General features: G+C 49.1%; 1 protein-coding gene across 1 annotated transcript in view; it reads right to left on the bottom strand.

Annotated features, from left to right (window-relative positions):
* The window catches only part of LOC130522992 (zinc finger protein GLI2-like), a 35507-nt gene extending 12782 nt beyond the window's left edge, over positions 1 to 22725 (bottom strand). The window contains 3 exon segments of the mRNA XM_057027925.1: positions 3235 to 3340; positions 16939 to 17043; positions 22367 to 22725. Coding sequence (XP_056883905.1) covers positions 3235 to 3340; positions 16939 to 17032 — 200 coding nt within the window. The 5' untranslated portion in view covers positions 17033 to 17043; positions 22367 to 22725.
* Between the last annotated feature and the right edge of the window lie 2048 nt (positions 22726 to 24773).

Below are 24773 nucleotides of genomic sequence, written 5' to 3'. Positions count from 1 at the left end.
AAGCAATGTTTTCTCGCTTTCTGCCAAAGATAAAGATGAGATTTCTCCCTCCACCATAATCGTCTCTACGGCGCCTGAATGATGGATGTTCTCGCCGTGTAACGGCCTGCAGGTGATCACGCTCCGCCTTTGAATTCCACCTGTGAGGGTCTGTTTGCTCTGACGACATCTCAAAAACACGATGCTAATATTCCTCTCATTGCATCCCACTGCCTGTGCTTTGTTTTGCCCGGTTTGTAGAGTGGATCGTGGTGCGGGAACACTTAACAAGTTTCTGAGTTTGTTTGCTTTAGCTGCGGCGTGACGGTCCGGCGAGCTCAGACAAGAGAGGGCTCGTTTCAGCCATCCTAGACTCTCGATAACGGTGCCTTCCACTGGCATAAACAAAGATGGTTGATGTATTTTATCTTAGCTCAGGTGTAAGGTATCATTTTGGGTCGAGATCTGGTATTGTGTCATCAAAAGTAAGTCCCAGAACTCCACGGACCATTAGGCCTCACATTTGGACCATTGACAAGTTACACCGGTAATGCTTCCACCGTTAGCTGTTAGCTAGGGAATCGGACCTTTCCGTCATTTCAAATAGCCGGCAGAAATCCCGAAACGGCTCAGACAGCAGAAACCCCCGGATTTACTGGTACCGTCTGGAAATCAATCAGAAGGTGTCACCTCTCACACCTCCTGGCAGACGTGACTTTATCCTCCGTGCATTTTACTGCTGTTTACATTAGCCCCCATTGGCACGGAGTTTAGCCGCAGCTGCCAGGGTGTTTATCCCCTAAATGGGAAGCACCACTTCATTATGGCTCCTTCAGAATGCAAAAAGACTCTTTGTCAAGTATTGGCCCCATTACAGTGATTGACTTTTTTTTTTTTTAATTTCCTATGAGAAGTCGATGATGTTGAGAGTCTCAGGTGATAAGAGATGATGGATACCTGTTTGTACATGAGAACAGTCCTTTCTCCAGGAACCTGCTGTGTCCGTGTTCGTGTGCAACGCCGCAGATGAATCACAGCCCGACGCGCTCGTCTCAGAGCTCCGGGAGCTCCCTGATTTAGATAAATCACACCTTCCAGGACTGAATCAAACTCCCACTGTAGGAGCCTGAAGAGGGTTCCTCAAACCTAACAGCCCCCCCCCCAGACACACACAGCCCCCGCCCTTCCACCCCTCCACACCCCAAATGCTTTCCTCTTCATGACCTAGATAAAGAAAAAGATCTTAACTAACAACTAACTCCTCAAACCAGAACTTCTTCTGATCCTCTGGTTTGTTCTTCGACTGGCAGGTTCCACTCTCGTGGCTTTTTGGTTTTTAGGATGAGGAAGCAGCACATGAGATAATCATCAATGGACGTCTCATATGTTCCTGCGTGATCACATGTAGCAGCTCTGGAACTTCAGGCAGGCTGCAGGGGGAAAGGCCCTTTTTCACGGTTGGGCTTGTGTTCTGCTCTGGTCCTTCAATGGTCACATGACTTCTGCCAGGCTAAACAGCACAACCCGCAAGATTTAAAGCCACAGTTTTTCTGATGATTTATGATTTCTGACAAAGTCTGAAATTTTGGGCCTGGTTTTAAAAGGAAAATACCCACTTTTTCTACTTTATAGAACCCAAACCACATCAGACTGAAGCTAAGCTAAACTTGACCAGCTTTGGGATGCTCTTCTAGTCTCCACAACTAATAATCCACCTCAGAAATCTCAACTAAAACACCTGATCTTTGTTCTGGTGCGCCGGTCTGTTGCGAGGCTACGTTTAACTTTTCCTCCCTTTCCTGGCTTTGCTGTGAAGCCAGAGGAGGAAGTTTTCCCTCCAGGCTCTTCAACAGGAGAAGGGCGGTGGAACCGTCCTCAGTGGTGTCCTCAGACAGGAGGAGAGAAAAAAGAGAGGCGCTTGACAAAATAACCAGGCCTCTCATTACGGTATATGCAAACAATGATGAAGGGGACGGAACAAAGATGTCATGTTCGACAATCAAGGAGGAGACCTCTGACACGCGGCCACGGCTGTATAATAAAGTGCTGCAGCGGGCAACAAATGACAGCGCACTTAATTCGCTGCGCAATGTTCCTGTAATTAGGTGAATTTGGCACAGGCGGGAGGGAGCGACAGCTAGATCAAGGCCTTGATGAATTATGGGTCCACTGTCAAGATCAAATCACATTAATCAAGGTGGCCGAGTCCACGGACAGCCGCCCCGCTGCCCCTCCCCCGTCCTCCACTTTCCCGGCCGGTGTGATGAATGGCCCTGCTTCCGCCCGGCGCAAAGTATGCATCACCATCAAATCTGTGAATTTAAATGTAAGAGTACTATTTGGAGGAATGTATCGACTTTTTTCTGTCCAGACGGCAGTTTTTTTTGTCCCCCCCCCCCCGCGCGTCTCTCGGAACCGTGTTGCTTGTAAACTGTTCGGCTCAAACAGACTCCGGCCAGTTGAAGGAGCTCCGACAGTCGACGCATCAAATTCCTTGTTTTTTTTAATGTTTAAAGAGCTTAAAGGAATTTTCATCCGTGCAGTTGGGAGCAGCTCCTTTGGCGGAAGTTGCATTTTTTCAGCAGGGTTCTAAAAAACACCCTGTTCTCCTCCAGACCTGTTCTATCAGGGAAATTAATGGGTTGGCGTCACGCATTGAACCCAACAGTAACCTGGAAGTTGGACTCACCACCGGCGCTGCTGCCGCGCACGCCGCCTGCTCCGTGACCTCTGCGCTCTGGGAGTTTAATTACTGCTCTCGCTCGAGGGCAGCGCCGTCTGCGCCACACAGATTAGCTGCACCGAACAAGCCATTAATGAATATCAAGAGGCGGTGGGCGCAGGTTGGTCGCGTTGTGTCGTCGGTGATGGATCCGGCCCCGCGGATCACTGCTACCAGAGCGAGCTTTACCCTTTATTTATCCAACAAAGTCCGTTAGTATTAAGTTGACTTTGATCTCTGGGTGACACCTTTCATCAGTTGAAATCTGATCAAACATTCTGAGCGAACGAGGGTCATTTTCTGTCACGTTTTGTTGACCCGTTGCTTTAGGAGAGGAGACATTTGGAGCCGGTTCTGCTTGTTCCCGCCGGTTTGCAGCCTGTTGTCTTTCATCGCTCGCACACGCAGAAGGAAACCAGCGTTTGTTTGTGCTCCTTGAGAAATTCTGCTTTCAAACCAGAGAGATCCAGAGTCCGACCAGCGTGCAGTTAGAGGCATAAATGCTGGAAAACCAGAGCGAAATGGCAACTTACCCGTGCATGGCGTGCAGCGCGTGAGGCTCGTAGTGGTATCTCCCCTCGTGATGTCGCATGTCAATGGGGATCGGCGTGTGGAAGGTGGGGAAGAGATGGTGGGGGGCTGCAGGAGCAGAGAACAGAGCCAGATGAGGGAGGGAGGGAGAGGAGACTTCAAAAAAGGGGAGACGTTTCAAAGGTCGACGGCGAAGCGGCGAGAATTTCAGAGCAAGTTGAGCACTTTCCTGTAACATATTGGCTCTATCAAACGGGAGAAGTGGAATAAATAAATAAGTAATCAAAGTCATCTTAAGAAACCCGACATGCCGAACATAAAAGATATCCTGCCAGGCTTTTTTTTTGACAAAGACCTGCAGCTCGACGGCCTTTGAAGTAGACGTGATGACGGATTGTGTGACGAGGAGGCCCGACTCAGTTCTGAGCTTCTCCTCTGGCAACAGACGGCAACACTGCTCAGACTCCTGCTCCGGCCCGGAGGCACTGGAATTTTGGTCTTTCTACAGAGTTGTTGGGAATTCCTGATGAAAGTTTTGTTCTGCCTTTAGTCCAACGAGGGATCGAGATCTTAACAGAACACCTTCAGCTCCGCAACCCCAACAGAAGCAACTTCAGAGGGTTGTTTGAGTGGGTTTGGTGGATTTTAGTTGCTATCCCTCATTTTCTGTGCAATGCTCACACTATCAGCTACTTTTTAGCATGTAGCTGACATCACTAGCGCTGCCTTCTGTTCAAAAAACAAACAAACAAACTCATACACATGCTCAGCCCGTGCTAATTTTAGTTGCGTGTGTTGTGTCACACGTTAGCGTGTCGTATCTGTCCGCGACCCCGACATCTGCTCGCGGGCGAAGACAAATCTGAAGGCAATAAAGGTGAATTTCTGCTTCCAATTTGAGCCTTGTTTAATAGTGGTCTGGTTTTATGAGGCTTGCGTGTTTCGTGCATCCTTTTAATAATGCTTTTGATTTTTCATTAAAACCTGGATTCTTGAACCATCCGAACTCATTAGAGATAGCACGAAACCGCAGAAGATGGTGCGTCCCATATTAGCACCATATAAACTCAGAGACTGTGGAGTTATGGTTCCTGTTAACATTGTTCTCAGGGGTTTATTTTGGAAAAGCTCCACGAGGGAATTATCCAACTAACGCTGACTATCCCTCCTTCGCTCGCTCGCTCGCCCGCCTGACGCTTTGGTTTCTCTTAGATCCCGTTAATTGCAACCTGGTGCGTCTTGTCTTTCCCATTGGAGAGATGGGAAAGTCAAACAGGCAGAGCGGGAGCTGGCCGATCTCTGAATGCCATTATGATTCTCGTTCACACGCACGCGCACACGCTTCAGCCTACAGGGGATCTTCAGGGGCGACCTGGGATTTCTGAGTGCAGGGGTCACCAGTACGGATCATTATCTGCTTTCAGTGGAGCTCTGGGAGGGGGGGGACCAGGGCCTGGTGGGCTCCCCGAGGTTCCAGACTGGCTGAGTCAGCATTGCAGCTCCATTTCTCTCACTCTGCCCGCCGACAGCGTGACAGTCGGGCCGCGTCCCCTCAGTCCTCTTGACATTACTGGGGCTCTGCCCAGCGCCACCGGGCCCCGATGGGACCAGGCTGGATTCCTTCAACTCCGTCCTGATGTTCCAGATGTTTCTGCATGGCTGACGATACAGAACAGAACCCTGAGGGTCGACGGCGTCTCTCCCTCTGTTTTTCATTCTGCGTTGCTTCCATCATTCTCTGTTAATTCCCTCTTTTACTTCCTAACGTTCCTGTTCTCGTCCGTTTCATTGGTGGCGGCAGGATTTGTCTGTGGACCGTCTGTGGACCGTCTGTGGACCGTCTGTGGCACTCTGTAATTTAGCATCATTACGCTGCGTCGCTGTTTATCTGAGCAGGCTGAGCAGAACCAGGATCTTCATGCATCTGTATCAGTGTGAGAGTCAGGGGGCCCTTTTCAAAGAGCTGCCCCAGTTAATGCACCATTCATAACAGCAAGGGGGGAGCTATAAGCGGGGGTCAAAGGGGGAGGAGTAGGTGGGAGACAAAGAGCAGCTAAATCTGGGTCAAAGAAATGCAAAGTAGAAAGGAAGACATCTTTAGTGCAGGTCACAGTAGAACGCATGAACACCGAAGGTCGTCTGCGGTTATCTGTCCTTCAGCCTGACGTTCACGGAGCCTCGCTAGCTTCGTTGCAGGGGAACTGGCCCCTTAGACTTGTTCCATCACACAGACAGCATCTATTGTTCTGGAAGAACAAAAGGCGAGTGCTCACGAGAGTTCAAGAGACACATTTACCTGATTCGCTGAGAACAGTTCCCCCCTGAGAGAGCGCGGCGCCGCCGGGGCCCCGCTAACACTCCCGGCATCTATTAGTCTTTGCTGGAAAACATTTGTTTCAGTTTCAACCAACTACAGTTCTTCTGGGTCCCTCGGGTTACAGCGGCTGGGGTTCTGCACCAGGCAACCATAAAGTTTACCCAGAAAAGGAACTTCTTCAGTCGGAGTCGCCAGCTCAGATGTCACGCGATCCAATCAGTGACGGGAGGTTCCTCCATACTGAAGGCGGCTCACACGGGTCCATCCATCCCTCCATAGTGAGGTGGTCCTGGTTGGTACTCGGGTATCAGCCGTGGACAGCTGTGCTCAGGCTGCGCGCTAATAATCTCCATTCATCACCAGGCTGGAGGTGAGCCTGAACAAGGCGCTTTGACGGCCCTCCTCTGCTCGTCGCATGTTGTTAGCATAATGTTTGCACAATTTAGGGGCTTAAGAAGATTGTGAAAGTTCAAAGACTGATTGCGCTGTGGAGTAATCACCCACCTCCGATGCGTGCCTGATTTATCGCCCCCGCGCTTAATAGCACTGCTTAACACGCGGGTTTGTCCAGATTAAGTAATTACCTGAAAGCAGAAGTTTATTATCTGCTCAGACGGGCTGGTGATAAAGGCGCGCTGTCGCCAGCAGCCAGAGGGAGGCCTCGCAGTCGCCCAGCCACAGTGATAATTAGAATACAATGGATTAAATCGTCGCTTCTGGGGCTGTCACTGCGCTCCCCAGCTAACATCCATATTACCCCGCCGGCGCCCTCACCGGGGGGGCACCTGGGATCGTGCCTCACCTTGGATGAGCCAAGCAGCCGAGCGATGGGCTGTCTCCAATTAAAGAAAGACGTGGTTCTGAGGAGGGAAAAAACCTTCACAGGTTAGCTGCTTAAGGTCCCTTAACGAGGAGGGGGGGGGGCGCTGCACGTGCAGATGTTGGCGGAGGGAGACAAAGGGGGGGGGCACAGGGGAGTGTGTGAGTGATTTGATGAATGTGTCACAGGTGGAGGCAGAATTCTTTTCTTGCTTCGCGCTGTTCTCCAATCGGACCCTCCCTGGGGAGGCTCTCGGACCCCCTACAAAAATAGACCCGGGTCCGTCCCCGAGCATCAGCACGGTGCCGCTCAGCTTCTCGTCGGGGTAAACGGTCCGTCGCCCACCTGATGCGACCTGCTGAGGCAGAGCTGCGCCTGTGTTCTGACCCGGCGGCTCCCTGGACTCTGGCCAGCTTTATTTTAGCCCGGCGCGGGTTTGACACGTGTCTGCTGAGCGTGACGAAGAGCAGGCCGGGCTGCACTTCTTCAGTCTTCATCAGACGGGTCGCAGCGCCTTCTCAATGACACGCAGCAGGAAGCTGCCAGAGGAAACATTTCTAGATGCTTCTACATGTGCAGAAATGTGCGGATTTAGCAGAAGACGCACGCGGACGGAGGCTAACTCAGCGTTCTTTCGGCTATAAATGAGCTCTTGGTTTAGGGTTCCTGAGACGATCAGGCTGAAGGCAGCTGATTGAAGGGGTTTTCCTAACTTTCAACAAAAAAAACAACCAAAGAACACAACTTGTCTGCATTTGCATGTGTGTCAGGAAAATGAAGAGCTTCTCAGAGAGCCATTTGTTTCCCGTAACCCACTTTTATCCATTCGTGCAGGGCCAGATTTTACAAATTCATATCCAGGTCACGAGTCTATTTTTATCCGGCCAAAATGAAAATCCTGAAAGGAAAGAAAAGAAAATCTTTTTCATCCCATGCTAAACAACAAATTTGGATAAACGAGGGCAGGAAAGTTGCAGCGAACAGACCAAAGCTGCGACAGCGAAGGCAACACGTGTGTCTGAAGTGATGCCACCGAGGGATCATGTGGTCGCCGGCGTGACCTTTGAGCCCACAAAAGGGGCACTTCAAGCCACCCGGCCCTCAACAATGGTCCCCTCGCTGTCTTTTCTCTGCTGGAGAACGGCCCGTCAGAGAGGCCACAATAGGGAAAGGGAGACAAACCAAAGGGGAATTGACTTTCTAATCCCGATGAACTTTTTTCCCACTGCTGAGGGCCCTTCGGTGGCCCCTCACGCATGAATGCTGTCCTCTTCAGGACGTTTGCCTCAAAAGCTCGGGTTTTCTTTTAAGGCACAAATGTGGAAAACGCGCCTCTGCTGGGAGAGAAAAGTAAACTCTGGTTTCTAAAGAGGACACGTGAAGCGGAGCATGACGGAAGTACAATCTTCTTCTTTGTGAGTTCAAACACCAAAGACGGGGGAATTCCAGCACGCGGACCCCGATCGTTCCGAGCTGGAAATTACAGGATCTGTCCTCGGATTTATTTAGACGTCTCTCACCAAAGACATCGCAGCCCCGGTGGGATGACACGTGAGCAAAAGCCTCCCATAAACAAGCATCTCGCCGGCTCCCTGGCGTTTACTTTACGGTGGAACCTTTTAGGTCCCAAATGAAGGTCGTAGGTGTGATTACAGACTCGAAGGCTTCAGCATCGCAAAGTCAGGTAAAATGCTGAAAGCAGCTAATTAAGAGAAATTAAAACATGGTGACATCATCATGTTGTAGCTGAAGAAAACATTAATGTGAGGGTTGATTCTTGTTTTCCCCTGATAAACGATCCTCATGTCAGCTAGCTAGCTGATTAACGGAACAAGACCGTTTCACAAAGAGAAGAAACAAAGCCTCACGCCCTGTTTTTCCCAACAAAGAACCCGAAACCCGTTGAATCGTGCCACATTTCTTCAGTCCACTGTTGAACCTTGTCCTTTTTTCTTTGGAGGTTTTCTTTTAGTGTTCCTCCCTCAGCTGAAGCAACTCAAGCTGCATCTTAGCAACTAATGTGGCCTGATTCCATTTTTTTTACTCCTGGTTATAAACCCAAGCGGGACCCTGATGGTCTTCACCTACCCCACCCCCCCCACCGCCCTCTCTGCCTCCCTGTCGCCCATCTTGCATCCCAATCAACCTTTCAGGTCCTCCCCTAATTATTTTGAGAGATTTCCCACCCTTTAGTTGAGCGTCTGCTTTGATGGAACAATCTTTTACAGACTAATTGTGGTTTACTTCCTCGCTGTCTTATAGCCTGTTTGTTTTTACCATGTTGTGGAGAGGCTACTAGCTTCTGTTTGATAGAGTTAGCATTTGCCCCTCATCAGAGTCCCGGCCTGACACCAACCACCGAGGAAATTGGGCTCTAATGAAACTATTTGCCCCAGAGTGGAAACAGAAGAGCATGTCGATGTTTTACTGGAAACAGTGATTCCAAATCAAACTGGATCAGGAGCCTCACAGGAGGCGACCTGAAGGACGCTCCACAAGGTGGCGGGGGGCCTCAGGAGGAGCATTTGTTCAACCACGGGCTTCAGGCTGGTGGTGGCTCAGGGATCGTCTGTACACGAGAGCGCTGATGAGGAAACAAGAGCTCAGCTGAGGGGATCCTGGAACGGAGGACGGCCTCCCACCTCCAGCAGCCTGGCTGGAGCGAGCCGGGGGGGGGGGGGGGGCTGGTAGGTGGCTCCGTGTCGGCCTTCAACCTCACTCAGGCTCGTGTTACCGCCGGAGCCGGGTGTGCTCCGCGGGCGAGACCCAGCATCAAGCCGTCAGCTGTGATCGAGTTTCCCTGTCAGCGAGAAACGTGTCATTACGCCCGCGTCCCAAAGGTTTACATACATTAGCCGCCAGCCCACTTCCTCCTGCTGTAGGTGGAAACAGATTTATATCTGAAGGGGGGGGGTGTTGGATTTAGGTGTTTACTCCAGACACCCTCAAACCAGCACACAAAACCCTGTGATCTGCCTTCACCCCGCTGGAGGCAGCTTCACGTTGGCATCAAATGAGGAAAATGCTGTAGGAAAATGGCGGCTAACATGCTAGCCCCCCATGGAGGGGGACCCATGTCGGTACTTTCACCCTTCATGAGGGCAGGATACACGAGGATGGTTCCTCAGAACGACACCATTTGATAAGCAGTGTTTTTTGGAGGGAGAGGGCAGTGGGGGGTTGGGGGTGATCCAGATGATGGGAACGCTGCGAGGAAGGTGGAGACGCCTTTTGTAAGAGTACAAAGAGCCGGTTTTGCCAGCCAGGCTGGAGGGAGGGGATGCGGCGCTCTGACCCTGCTGAGGCTCCGCTCAGCTAACCTGAGTCAAGCGCCGCTTCGTGAAATTCATCGTGAGTTTTCACAGCGTAAAGAAAACCAACCACACTGGTTCTTGGGTTCTGGAAGCTGGGGAAACTGCCGGAGATCCAGCTTGATGGCTTTCATCTGGACCTTCCCATCTGTCTGATCCTGCTCGATGTAATGCATTCCGATCCCACAAATGGATTTCCAGCTCCATCAAGAGCTCTTTTATTGAGCCTCTAATCAGTTTTATTGGCCCTCTGGAGCAGCGGCTACGAGGATGGCTAATTAGGAAGCACTTTCTTCACTGCGTTTACGAGGGAAACTATTCCTCAGTCTTGAATTGAGAAAAAAGCAAAGTCATATTTGTTGTTTCAACAGTTGCCGTGGGCCCCTGGTGGTGCTGGCGTTGACTTTAGCGTTCACGGCGGAGCGGCCCAACGCTCGCGGGGCTTTTAAAGTCTCTCACTGTGACAACCTGGTGCTTCATAAAGATTTATAATCGCCAGACAAACACCAGGCCGTGTATTTACCCTCACGTGTGAGCTTTGATTTCCACTGTAGTCGAGCTAATTAGCTGTTATTGCTAATCTCCAGCTGCTTTCTGCAGTACTTACAAGGCAATTAGCGTGCTTCTCCTCGGTCCATGCTAACTTTGTAAAGAGAGGCGGCAGCTGCGTGTGAGACCTGCCGATGCGGCAAACTTAAGACATTTGGCTTTAGGACTTATTTAATATGTGATAATCAAATTTGTGGCTGGATGGATATCAAATTATGTTTTCGGTTAATTTTCTCCTTTCGGTTTCTTAGCCTCTGAAATTGATGGAATACTCTGCAGCAGAATGTAGGAAGTTTTATTTTTGGAGAAAGTTGGCAGGAAATGAATAAGATTGCTTGTTTATGTCATATCCTGTTCACTGGGTACCTGTGTACTGGCATCTTAGCATAATAACACTTGCTACATTCCCAGAAATAATAACAAATGGCAGTAAAAATGACCATATATAGCAATAATTTCAATGGCTACACACAAACACAGTGATAAAAATAACCTGAAAGAGGTTTCTGACCAACGTTCCCTGACCCACAGAGATGGGTGAGGATGAGCTGGGTAACAGGACAAGCTAGTTTAACAATAGCTTTAGCTCTCAAATAAATGATATTAATCTCTGAGAACATTCCAAATTGGTGAATGGGGATTGCAGTTACACGCTAGCTGGTTTTTCCTAAATTAAGACGTAAGACAATTTACATGCCAGTAACATTTTTGAAAATAATCGCTGCTAGAACGATGCTAAAGGGCAGCCAACGGCCACGGACATTTTAGCCTCCAGCATCATATCAACTGCCGGTTTAAACGTGGTTTTAGATTACAGGGCTTCTGATGCGGCGCTGATAAACACCACGACACAGTCATTTGGCCTGTGAATGAGCACTCATTGTACCAGATGTTAGCCGTTAGCTGATGTTTAGCAGGTCTGCGTCCAGCTTAAATTAAGTCATGCAGTAAATTTCACAGCAGCAATTTGTCCATGAATGTTTGAAGCAGTCTGATTCCACATTTTTGCCGTTCCCCCCCCCCCCCCGATTATTGTTGGAGGGCCAAGCCCCGGGGGATTTCCAACTGCGACAGGAAGAAAAATGGGGAAATTCATCCCATCACGCACAAGTTCTCATCTCAGTTTTGATGCATTTTTCCTTCCATTAAAGCGAAGCGGTCTGTCCAGACTGTGATCATTAAAGTCCCGACTAAAATAAGATATTTTCCCCATTTGGGGCTCAAATTAAACAACTCCTAAATCTGCTCCGGTCGGACCTGAAGACCTGGCCCATAAACCTCCGAGGTGACCTCTCAGGGGTCCCAGAAAGAATGGAGGGATACAAGCTGGAAAAAATGAAAAGGTAGAGGGAGTTCTGACTTAATCCTCTGAAACATGCACATGTCGTTTACTCCCCACCGGTGTAAATCTCCAGGAATGTAGCCTGTTGTTTTTGGCTAACCTCACTGGCCCAGAGGGATCCGTGTCTTCAGATGTCTGAACGTTAGCACAGGAATGCTTCTGTAAACGTACGTAAACCACGAGGAACTCCACGTAGATTAGAGCTCTTTCTTGATTTCTACACACTTTGTATTTAATAGATTAATCGTTTAAGGGGTAAAACATGACATTTTCCAGGTTTATTCCAGCTTCCAGGGGATTTTTTTCAATATAAGCCTTGTTTCTGGATGAGTAATGACCAAGAAGTAAGGCGGGATAAATAAATAGAACAAATATGAAAAAAAACATTCTTGCTTTTCCTTACAGCTAATCTCAGCCTTTCCGCCTTAAACTTGAGATAAAATAGAACAAGAAAAATCTGCTAAATGTGTCTCTGACTCCGTGCACATAAATTTCTTGAGCCTGGATGATTACACGTGGAAACGGCGCGCTAGCATGATTACTGAGTGGCTACATGCTGCAATTAAAAAACAACAACAAAGAAACCAAAGCACCAATTTCAAACTTGATTTTGAGCTGCATCTGATTCCACTATTCCACCTAAATTATACGTCTTAATTTATAAACCACGTTTTTTTTTTTTTTTTAAACCTTTGTTAGCAGCATATTTGTTTTTGGGGTATTAATGAGTAAACATTAGCAGTTAAAGGTGGAACGCTACCTCAGAGGAAGGAAGACTGGAATCCTCTTGTCAAATGTTGCTGCTCTTGGAGCCGTAAAGTTTTTGTGTGCTAATGTGGGGGGGGGCTGTTCCGCTGCCGGGTCTCCAGGGTCTCTCTTCTCCCCCTTTCATCTTCTCCCCCAGAAAGATTAGTGGCCGTCCGTTTGGACTCGGAGGTGAACGGCGGGCCTTTCTCAGGCACATTTTTCTCTGCCCGACCCCCTGAGTGCGCTCGCTGGCCTGTGGTGGAGGCTCCCGCTTCCACCCACCATCCATTACTCACTGTCGGCCCGGCCAGACTTTACCAGCGCGATAAAGAAATGTGCCTTATCTCTCACCCACCTCTATTAACATCCTCTTTACGTGGCCAGTCCCACCTCAACCCCTCGCCATTCATCTACCCGTCCAGCCAGAGTGGTCCCCGCGTCCCAGACTCCAGCAAGACCAGAACTAGATGTTCAAACTACAGCACCTCTCTCACAGAGCGGAGAACCTTTCAGAGAGCCAGCTGAGCAGAAAAAATGACATTGGACATAATTAAAAATTTGATCCAACATTTGAATTAAGTTCTCGATCTCAAGCTGCTCCCTTCTTGCAGTTATTCTTATTTTAGCCCACTGAGTTTCCTTTTTGCCACTAAAGCGTCTGTAGCTTCATCTCCATCCCTCCCACCCGGCGTGCTCCGAGGGCAGCCTCCGCGGTACTTAGGGCCCGTCCCCGAAGGCCCGCCAGACTCAGCAGAAAGACCCCGGTTAGGCAGGGACGGAGGAGGCGCTGAGTGAGGGACATCGATCTCCCTCCAGAATGACAAACTCACTCTTGGCAAGATGTATGTCACACGCCAGCGGAGCCAGTTAATCATATCGTTAGCGGCGCCCGGTAGTTTCCTCTGGCCTAGTTTAACGAGAAAAACGAGCCGCGGCGCAAAGCTCAGGACAAAAAAGATTAGCATGGGTGAGGGATGCTGGGGCTGTTCCCTAAATTTTTACAAGTCCGAATATGAATGACCTCATTAAAAAAGGAGCGGGCGAGGGAAGGTTTCGGGATGTTTTGGCTTTTCTGTTTTCCGTGGGCCAGAATTCCAAAATCAGAGTCTCGATGCTGGTTGTCCTTATTCTAAAAGTCCTTCAAAAATAGAAATTTGAGCAAACACCCAACAGCCGGACTCCGACTCGCTTCCTCTGTCGGGATTTCCAGTTCTGATTCTGCAAACTGGCGTCGCCGCAGCCAATCAGGATTAGCTTTAATTGTCATATGTTTCCCGTGGCGACCGTGCCAGGAAGGAAAGGATGGATATTGAAAAGGCAATAAGTCTAAATTCAAGCCAGCCGAGGAAACCCAATTTCCAGCGGGCCTTAAAGAAGCGTAGACGTATATAAACGGGGGGACTTTCCTTCATAACGCCGGGCGACACCGCTCCTCCGGGCCCGAGTCTGCAGACTGACGTCTGCATCAATAACAGCTGGCAGATTCTCCGTCATTTCGCCGCGTTTATCAACAATATTCTTCGGTTATTACCAGTGGGCCCCGAATCACGAAGGTCCCGGCGACGGCGTAATTCTGCCAGCCGAGGCCCGGCGTATGAGCAGACAGATGCACGCTGTCAGAGGGAATACTCGCCGTCGTTTGAATCTATTAAGCCGGCAGCGGGGGCCCGGGCTCGGGCGGCGGGGGCCCGGGAGGGCGGCGCTGCCAGGTGCGGCCCCCAGAACACCGCGTGCCAGCGTTTGGGCTCGTTTGAGAGGCTGCTTCCTCCTCCCTGCAGGTTTGATTCCGCGGGGTCGCGGCCCGCCCTGGGTTGCAGCCGTGCGGCGAAGGGGGGGAGGGGCCGCCGCCATCAAATAGGTGCAGATAGCGGCGTCTGGAGCACCTGGGCCCATCCTAATTGACTCCCAACGCAGCGTATCCACTTTCTAAACAAAGTGACTCGCGCTCGAGCTTCATTATACGCGCACCCCATTTCCATAGGCCTCTGGGAACAGGACCGGGCTGCACACGTAAAACAAATGACCGCTCCGTGATAAATGGTTCTATTAGCAATCCAGATTGTTAAACTGTGATATAACAGACCGGAGAGGGGCGCCGGGGCCCATTCATTTTCCTCCCTTCTGCACATGTACGCCGCTGTAAATAGCTTGTTTTTATGTGTAAATAACATATTAAAACTCGGCATTAGCCCCGTCTGTGGACGGAGCGGAAATTGTTGGAGATAAATAACGCCGGACGGGAGTATAAAACAAGCCGCGCCGTTCCGGAGCCTCGGAGGTGGGCATGACTTAGGTGACAAGAATTCTGCCGTCGACGGTAAACAATACGCCGCCAATAAAAGAGGGCAGGTTTATTAGGAGGGTCTACTTTTCCTGCGGCGGACTTGTTTGGGGATAAACATTGGGGTTCAAGGACCTCGGCCCATCTGCCTCGCGCTCGTGCTGCATATGCACTTATCAGGAGCTGCAACAGGAATAATAATGCTCCCACCGCCATAAGTAATTGCTCTGTCTGGACCCGGTGGCAGACAGCTGGGCCTCTCAGCGCCGCCGCTCCGCCCGTATCTGAAGTGGAGCTCCTTGTTTATTCAAGATTAAAATTAAACGAGGCTGATAGGGGGGAAGAGTTATGGAGGGAGCTTTCAATTTGGGCCTGAAGGAAGGAATCAGCAGCTGATATTGAAAATTGTTTCTTCTATAAACCTGAACGGGGGCGGCGGAGTTCACCTGGGGTCAGAAGCGGAAGCAGCGGGAGCTGCATTTCAACCTGACGGGGAAATTTCCGTTTTCACCGTCTCACGTCGCCTCGAACCGCGAAACAGAACGCGGAGAAAGACGGAAGCGATTGACGTTCTATCGATTTTCACGGGGGCTTTAATTTAGCTTTTCTAAAACGGGAGAAATGCAACATTCATCACACCTTCACGCCTCATCAAATATTCAGGTTTCACTGCGACCCAACAACAACGACGGTAAATTCTACCTTTGTTTCTCGACTGTGCATCGTTACTGGTCATGGAAGTGCCTGGAAACGAGGGCGTCTGACTGAATGCATCATCTTCGCTGGATTACTCATTCCTGGTTAGCTAGCGAGCTACCTCCTCGTTTTTAGGAGTTTTGATCCACAGTCATTAAATGCCGAACAGAAGACCCCAAATGGAAATGATGGTTGAGGTTTCTGTCCCCTCATGGACCAAAGGAGAGATGGTTGATCCTGAGCCCGTAGGTTTGCTGCTAGCTAAAGTGGTCATCGGTAGTGATGTAAGAGGTCAATTTCCGCTTAATTTAGCCATGTAGGGTTTACAGGTTTAGTGGGTTGGTGGTCTTCGGTGACTGACACCCCCCCTTTACCTGCATTTTTCTCATTTTCCAGGTGTCACTTGACGGTTACCTCAAAACCTGTTTCCAAGAATACTTTCTCAATATTCACACCAAAGCCCACAGATCAAAGCCAGTGATTCCTCTTCACAAGGAGCATCTGCTGAGATGCTAAAGATGTTCTACATTCACTTATGAACACCCGGTGCTCTCCCTGGTGCACCACCAGGTCCTACTGGCGAACCTCCCTCATTTCTGAACAGAAATGTCGCTGAAACATTTGGGGGCATTTTCATTTCAAAGGCGTCGTCACTCGTCATTAACGCCACTCGCCTTCCCTGCAACTCATCCCTGATCTACCGCGAAGGTAGAAGCGAAGCCTTTTAGCTTTTTTAACATCTGGGGAGCACAAAGTCTCTCCAGTCTCTTGTTCCAGATCGTGTCTCGCTGCCCTCGCAGGAAAAGGCCGTTGCTGCTCTTTGAGGTGCGGTTTCGTCGCTACCGTCTCCCCGGCGAGGTCGTGTAGGTACGAACGGATCGGCGTGTTTACTTATTGGGGTCTTCTCTTGCCTTTGAGCCTAGTTCCAGCTCTGTTCCTTCTTTGTCAATTAATGAGCATTTCTTCGGGATGGCAGGCCACCAGGTCCGTCATTAATGACCAAAGATGTCACTAAATCATGCGTTTAATTTCCATTTCAAAAGGCGTCACATCAGTCGGCATTTTTGTCAATCTCTGAAGCTTCGTGTCAGCCTCAGCCCAACCAGCCCCAACCCCCCCACCCCCCTTTATACTCTGGAGGTAAGAACAAGGTCTTTGAGCCTCATTATGCCGGGCTTTCATCACACATTGGCTGACATCTTTAAAACATGGGTTCTCTCTTTCTGCCCAGAGAAAATCGCTGCTACTCTCCATTTAGTTCAACAACACCAGAGCTGGTTCACACCTGCCAGGCCCCCGCCTCGTGTCCTCTATTCATCAGTGTTTATGTTCTCACTTGGTGCCACACTGGTGGACTCGGCATTAATGATGCCGTTTCAAGAGCAGAGCCCATTTGGGATTCCGATCAGCTGCCTACTGTAAGTCACCTTTGACTGCCGCTGCTGCCTTATCAGGCCTGAGGAGCATCAGCTCCCAAGATGACACTTTTTCTTTGAAATGCATATTTCATGGTCTTCGTTGGGTCCCCTTTGCCCTCCGGCTGAACACCTCCGACTTAGCCGACCACACCGAGGCTCAACATGCAAATCGGACGCGAAAGTCCTGATATCTGAGGAGGAACTCGTGTCGAGGAACGGGTTTACCTCTCGTCTCTGAAGGCTTCTTTCCAAGGGCAGAAAACACGTTGCCTTCCATTTTGTCTTTTTTCTCTGCAGCCTGCGCCGCGGGGGTCTCCATCACCGGCGTGTCTAAAAGGGAAGGAACACGGAGGAGGTAACAGTCAAGAGGTGGCTCATGACAAGAAGAGGAAGGGCCAATTTAGGAGCAGTACACTTGAAATCCCTCACTGAAAGGAGACTGTTTAGAAAAAAGTGCTCGTTTATTAGCCCAAAATAGCTTGCAGCTAGCTTGATATCTAATTATTGTTTGTATTCAGGAATGATTTAATCGACGCTCAGTCACATAATTGTCTTGACAACGAGCCGTGGGGAAAACAAAATAAATATCCCTTCGATCCGCGTGGAATCAGCTCGCTCTAACCGTGGCGAGCTGCAACCTAAGCTGGCGTAGCAGGGACGCGGGGGTCAGGACCGGCGTTTGTGGGGTTAAAGACAGAGGGGCAGGGGTCTGGGCTCACATGTCATCAAAGTTTATTTGACTGTTGACCTTTCACTCAGAACAATTCAGGCCGGCTTTGGCTTTAGCTTTGGGGACAAAAACACTTTATCTTCAAAGACAGAATTAACAGAGTTCCTCAGAAGTCCATCAGGTTTTTAAATGATTTAAAAACCAATTATCCTGATGGACTGGCTCAGATTATCAAATCAACAATTATGTCACAACACCACAGATTAACATTTCATTAATGGCTGTTAAAAACAAAAAAACTGAAACAAGAGACGAGCCGGTTAGCAACTGACACCCTCTTGAATTACTTACACCATTAATGAAGAAATTTAGAATTGGACCCAGATTTAACACGTTTTATTATCTTTCTGCATCGTTATTCATTTGCTCGGCTAAATTCAATTTAAATTAACCTGTTTTTAGGATGTGTTGAGACTTTTGTAGTGATTTTAATACCGGTAAACGTGCACTTCATAAACATTTTCGGGGGGGGTCAGCAGGTGTGAGGGTCCGGGCTCATGGGAGTCCTTTACCCCACACAGACGTGTTCAAACACAACCCCTGTAGTTGAGGTGATATATGAAGCACGTAATAGAGTCTTTCAGGCCACCGTCCTCTGTTCCGTCCTTGCAAATCAGACGGATGACGACCCAAACATTTGCTGCGCGATCGTTAGCGGGCAGGTGTTAGCGGACAGGTGTTTGCTGTTCACACTACTGCTTCAGATAGACTCGCTAATGTGTTTACATCTCAGTAAGTTTAAGAATTGTGGTTCTTCCTTCTTCTTTGCCGGCTCGACAGGCCGACCTCTCATCTTCTAGCGCACCGTTGGTTCTCGCGGGAAAATCTTCATTATTTGCTTTTTTTTTTTTAAAGCCCTCAAGTGTTGTTACTGGCACTGATGAACACATTAGCAGAACATTTGAGTCGCGTCTGCGTGGGAGTAGCTAACAACCATGTTAGCAAGTCAACAGCTCAGTTGGCAGAGTAATTAACTGTCACCTCCCACTGTTGAGTCCCCTTTCAAGGAGCAAACAGTCATTCATTTGAGGATAATGGCCAACAAAGAAATCCTGACAATGAAGTTATTTAAGGTGATGGTTGCTCCCCTTTTCTCTCCCGAGTCATTGTTCAAGTCAACTGTTCTGCCGACTCATCCTTTGAACTAAACTCACACGTTCAGCCCATCAGAGAGGAACTGAGGCTCTCGGCTGTTTGCTGAGACAACACATCTGGTTGTCATTGACTTTATTCGCTGCTGCTGTTTGTTCGACTGATTATTTAGAGTGTTTTGGAAGTGGAGGTGTCCTGCTGTGGAACATGCTGAAATTCACCTCAGAAAAGTAGCGTACAGTTTGGCTCTTTGCTGAACGCTAGCCTGCATTTTTAGCGCCGCTCCTGTCGACCGAACAAATGAGCCTGTCTCTCCTCAAAGGTCACAGCCTCGCTGAGTGAAATCACGGAACGCGCAGTCACCAAACCCCTTCCAAAGGGTCGCTTGCTCCAATTTATCTTTGGGCGAAACACCTTTCCTAATCTGAATAAGTTGGTGGTGGGCCTCAAATAGGACGAAACCTTGATTTACTGAGGATCCAACGCTGGACGGGGCTGACGTGGAACTTAAATTCTTTCTGAAGCGTTTTAAAACGAGCAGGGTGGAGGGTTCTGATGAGAGCACCGCTAATGTGGTTTTGACGTTGGATAAACGATGATACAGTCCGACAAGGGAGCCTGAATAGGAGCTGAATTTGCTGCACGGCGGAGTGATTCCATGAGGTCAGCAGCGGTGACGCCTTCCGTTTGACCTCAGCCCACGATCAACACCAAATGTCCACCGAGTTGACATTAAAACCTGGACTTTTCCCGGCCCATCCGCCGGGACAAAACGGCGTCTGTCGGTGTTTGGAGCTTCAGCCCTGCCTGTCTGGATTCCTTAATATCCTGTAGTTGATCTTTTCCTTCCTCTGCCAACAGCTAACAGATGTGGCAGTTTTAGTTCAAATGGAGAACTCCCTTCTGTTGGGACGGAGCAATGCTGTTCACCTGTATGCCACTAGAATGCACAGATACATTTCCTCCAGGCCACAAAGACAAACTCCCCAACCCTGCGAGATATTTAAGGTGCACCCCCACCACGCGCTAGCGATACCCCTAAGGATCCCCTGCGAGTGCGCCAGGAAACAGCTAATTTAATCGATATGAAATGATTGCTATGATGTCATCAGTCTGGTTCTGTAGTATGATGAGGGTTGTTGGGTGTCGCTGCTGTTTCTGAGGTATCGCTGCCACGTGTCTGTCTCCACAGTCCACGGCGTCGAGTCTGTGCTGACCGCCAAGCTGAACCGGCTGCTTTGATCCCTGACCCTTGGCCAAATGGTTCCTCTACAGCTCCGGCCACTCACTGTTTTACAGCCGCAGTTTGGAGCTCCGGCTTCCTCCTGGCTGCCCGGACTTGTCCCCGTCTTTCATCAACACCTTACGTAAGTCTCCCGTTTTTTTTTTTTCTCTCTTCCTTTGAGTCCTCGGAAGAAAACCCGGTTGCTTTTGTGTCGTCGAGCTTTCAACTTTTCAAACTTGGACGACTCTTGTCTGTGTCTTCGATGATTTCTCCGTTCAAAGCTTTGATCGATTGAGGTTCGTGATTTGGAATCCGATCAGTCCGAGAGGTTTTACGCCGCCTTGCGTTTCCACGTGCGTTCGCTGGCCCCTCTGGCCTGAAAGCGCCTCGAGCAGTTGGCGACAAGGTGGAAAAGCTGCTGAGGCAGGTCCCAGTCCTGCAGGGGCCCCCTCCAACCTGCCTGCAGCCCCGAACGGGGAGCCCTCCCTCCTCGGGGGGGGACCTCGGGGGCTCCGCAGAGGTTCCTCCTGACCTCAGGGTCTGATTGCAAAGAGACGCCGCCGGAGCGAAGGGGCCTGATTGCTAAAGAATCCCACATGGCTCCTCTGGGACGCCACATGGTAAAACGTTGAGGACGGGGCAGGAAACATCAACAGAGATGTCGGCTTTGTTGGTTTAACTCCTCGCCGACGGGTGGAGAGCGGATCTTTTTGACGTCGCCTCTCCACGTGTCAGAATGTCATCGCGGCCGTCTCACGGCGCAGCGTGGGGCGTTCTTCACATCCGCCCTTGAAATTCAGACGAGCCCGTGCCCCCCCCACCCCCCCCCCCCCCACCCCCACGGCTCGGCGGCTGTCAGGCCCGATCGTGGCGTCGCCGCCATCCCCTTCAGGAGTTAATTAACAGACGCATCAAAGTGGATCCCGATGAGAGCTCTGGATACACAGCAAAGAGGAGGAACTACGGCCCCCCGGCGGCCCCTGGACCTTTGATTTCTGATGTCTGTCTGTCCGTGCGCGCCCGTTTCTGCACGTGTGTGAGGGCGCGCCTGATTTCATCGGCGGCTGCCTCATCGCTGCTGTTCACACAAACTTTACACGTTTCTGTTGAAAGAGTCTCGACGTCGCGGTTCAGTGAGGGGAGTGAGCTCAGACCTTCACCCCCATGTTTAGATTAGAAATAACAGCCATTATATTATTCTTAACCCAGCGGGTTGGAAGGAGAATCCTGGAACAAAGTATAAAAGTACACGCTTTAGTTATTTTCTGTGTGTCAAATCTTTATGTAGGAAGAAGCAACCTCCTGCTCTTAAAGGTAAGAGCAGCCTTCATGTGCGATTCTTGAAAACTTTTGTTTGGACTTGCAGCTTTTCTGATCAATAATTCCGAGTTGATGGCTGTGGGTTAAATCTGGAGAGGAAATCTTAAATAAACGCATCAGAATGTGTGTTTTGGGGATTTCGGGGGGTTGATTCTCTCCTCCTCCTCCTCCTTCCCCCTGCGTGTGGATTTATTCCCCTGATGCCTCTTTTCTCCTCTAAACCCACATGGAACAACCGCCCGGGGCCACATGGCGTAATTGGTGTGGGCTTGTTGTTTTGTAGGATAAGGGACTTTTGAGTCGGCACAGCGGGGCGTTTTTCCTCACTTCCAATTCCCATTTATCGCCCCTGCGTGCCAGCCTCCTCTGCTTGAGCATCCGCTCCCTCTCCTGCCATTTAACTCGGCTCATATTTGAGGAATCGCAGCGATTCTGTGCCAACGGGCCATTTAGAGGAGTGTGAAAATGACACCGAGCGGAGGATGAAAGCGTGGTCCCGTCGCAGGTCGGGGAAGCCACCGGTGTCACGGGGAAGAATGTGAAGGCCCCATTCTTCCCTCACCTCCTTTCAGTCGGGTCTTTTCTCCCTGACTGCAGGAACTCTTCATCCCGGACAATAGCAAATGCACTAAAACGGGTTTTCTGATGCAAATGGCCACAACCGGCCTTTTCAGGAGGGTTTTTTTTTTAATGACTCAGCCTGAAGAATTTTCATGGTTTTTGTTTTTTGTTCTTTCTTGTTTCGTTTTATTTTCTCCTGATTTTTGCAGCAAAAACTCACATGAGGCCTTTAAATAAAAATCTGCAGCTGCTGAAATCTGTTTTTATTCTATTTTATCTGGGAGCAGCTCAGTTTTAATCAGTAGTTTGGTTTATATTTAAGTGATGTTTTAAGACAAGATGTTTCCTCTCAATATTCCTCTGCGGGTTTTGTTTTTTCCTTTTCAACTGGAGAGCATCCTAAATATCAGGTTGCAAATTCCTGGAATTCCTGGCCGAGCGTAAACCTGGAATAACCTGGAATACCTGCTCAGTGTGTCCCCTCTGCAGTGTTTTAACACACCCCTGCTGTGACCCTGTTGCTCTGTAAACACTCAAAAACTCTGTTTTGCGATGAAAAACAAAGAAAAACAACAATAACCGATGCACGTCGGCCATTAAGTGACGCAGAAACATGCAGTTAAATAGAAAAATAGAGTTAAATAGAAATGATCTGATTAGGGAGCGCGGGGACCCGTTTACGGTGGATCATCTCTGAATATTCCGAGCACATGGCACAGACTCACCCGAGCTGCCGCTTCTCCTCCTCTTTCTCTCCTTCTTTACTTCAGGTCAAACTTTTCCTTTCTGCCGCTCAGCTGCAACAAAGTTGCAGAAACATGAAATCCCGACAGGAGCAGAAATCTGTCGCCTGGTTTTGGGCTGAAAGTAAAAACGCGCTCCTCCAGATGAGTTCGCAGCATTGATGCGCAACCAGATCAGATTTTGAAAAAAGGGAGAGGAAAAGTTCACTTCTTGGCTCTCCTGCGCATTCTAGAGCATTTTCTGAGGATTTGGGAAGTTTGCAGGCTGCCGCGCGTCCGAGGAGAGAAAACGCCAAACTTTTTCGGGACCGGTGGGTGTTTGGTCCGGATGCTGCGGAGAATCCGAGACTTTCTTCAGCGCTCCCTCCCTCCCTCCCCTCCTCACCCCTCCCCTCACTCCTCTCTTTCTCTCTTTCTCACGGACTCCCCCCATCACCCCTCGTCATCGCGCCACCCATCATATTAAAGAGATTTAAATAGAAAAAAAGGCTCTTTTCAGTCGTAAATCTATAAATCAACCAGGTTAAACGTATTTAGAGTAGCGTGATTCACTGTCAGAATTTTTGAACGATAAAAAAAATGGTAATGATTCAATAATCTATCAGAATTTCCCCAAATGTATTGTGCATCTTGTATTCAGTTTGTCCTCTACTCTTGCCTTTTAAGTTTTGCATTGATTATTATTTTGAGTTTATTGGTGGACTAAAATCATTGATATTCTTCAAACTATTTATAAGTTGTTGCTGTTGATGAAATGGCGGTAAAACACGCAAACGGGCAAGCGTAATAATAAAGAATCATCTTAAAAATCTTCTGATTAAACAAACTCGGAGGTCGCGCTCGCGCTTTCGGTACGTTTCAAAGGCGACGCTGCCACCTTCTGGCCGGTTTATGTACTGCAGGTGCGTCCGCGTCCACTGACGCGCTGGTCGGTAGCGGGAGGTCTGCACCACATGTCGGTAATCGGTGTTGATTGTTGGAATGTTTTTGTTGTATCTTAGATTTATTTTTCTCCTGATAAAAATCAACAGGCCGAGAAGACATCGAGTGTTAAAATCATCATGTAAATATGTACGTTTGTGAGGTTACATTATTTCTCTGGAGTATTCTTCAGGATTTTACAAACAATAAGACAATTAAAACCACTTATAGAATTGTATTTATTGAAAAAAATAAGTTTCTAGCTACTTGTAGTTATAAAATGACTTTCATGGATACATAAATGGATGGATGGAAGTTGGACCTGAGGGTGCGACAGCACCGGACAACGTGTGTATTGAATGTGTAACTCCTGTGTGTATTTGCTACATTCTGATATGGAAAAATCAAACAGCAAGTGCTTCTACCTCCATCTAAGAATATGTAATATTTAAAAGATTCAGTTCATATAGCTCCACCTGAGCTCACCCATCGTTTATTTCCATTTCTCTGGCGCCATCTGCTGGCGGTTGGGAGGAATTTTATGAGTTCACAAACCAACGGCTTCTTTTTCCTTTAAAAAACATTAAATAATGCGCTTCTGTGTAAAAAAAAAAAGTCTCTTTTCTCTGTCCCCGGATAAATGAAAGGACCATCTGTTGCCCGATCGTCATCAAAAATGAGTCAAATGAAATGAAAACAGAACGTGGAAGTTATATCATAACTGTTAAAAAAAAGGGAGATCGTATCACTTCAAACGCTGTCATGTGGAAATAATCTCCCCTTCGAGCAAAAAGTAATATTCAATATCTTTTCAAACTTTTGTGTGAGAAATCTTTCCCCCATCTCACCATCTGACACTGATGACTTCCCCAGAGCTGCTGGTGAGACCTCGCTGTGTGCACATCTGCCCCCACGCTGGGAAGGACTGGGAAATCTACCTTAATGCGCTTCTACAGTCACCTGCGTCAGAGGCCCCTCAGACAACGCTCACACCGCCGCTCTGGCGATCCACCCCTCCAGAGAGGATTAACTCTGTGACGTCAGGTCAAGTTTGGTTTCACTCTTCTCCAGATTGGGAATCAACAGGTTTCCTGCTCTGGAAATTTGATGGAACAATTGATGGATTCAGACCCCCGGAAAAGTTGGGCCACGCCTCGGCGAGCTGTGATTGATTATCTGAGCGGCGATCGGTGGGCCGCGGGCCGCGCGGGCGACGGCCGACCGTGTTTGTGTAGCCGTTGTTATGGCTGACCTCTTCACGTGTCGTAAATATGGCGAGCTGACCCACATCTGCGACGCCCCCGTCTCAGCTGCGACTCGTCTGCTTTAGTCGTCAGCTCGGTCCGTCTGAGAAAACACATGCCGGGTGACCCCTGGCCCCTTTAATATCCGCTCGGCTTATGTGCTACATGGCCGTGCGCGCTCCCTCGCCGCCCCCGCCCCGCTGCGTATTAAAGCAGACACGCTG

The sequence above is a fragment of the Takifugu flavidus genome, chromosome 3 (assembly GCF_003711565.1).
Source record: "Takifugu flavidus isolate HTHZ2018 chromosome 3, ASM371156v2, whole genome shotgun sequence".
Classification (NCBI taxonomy): Eukaryota; Metazoa; Chordata; class Actinopteri; order Tetraodontiformes; family Tetraodontidae; genus Takifugu; species Takifugu flavidus.
The sequence above is the reverse complement of the archived record's forward strand: the minus strand, read 5'-3'. Positions and strand labels throughout refer to the sequence as shown.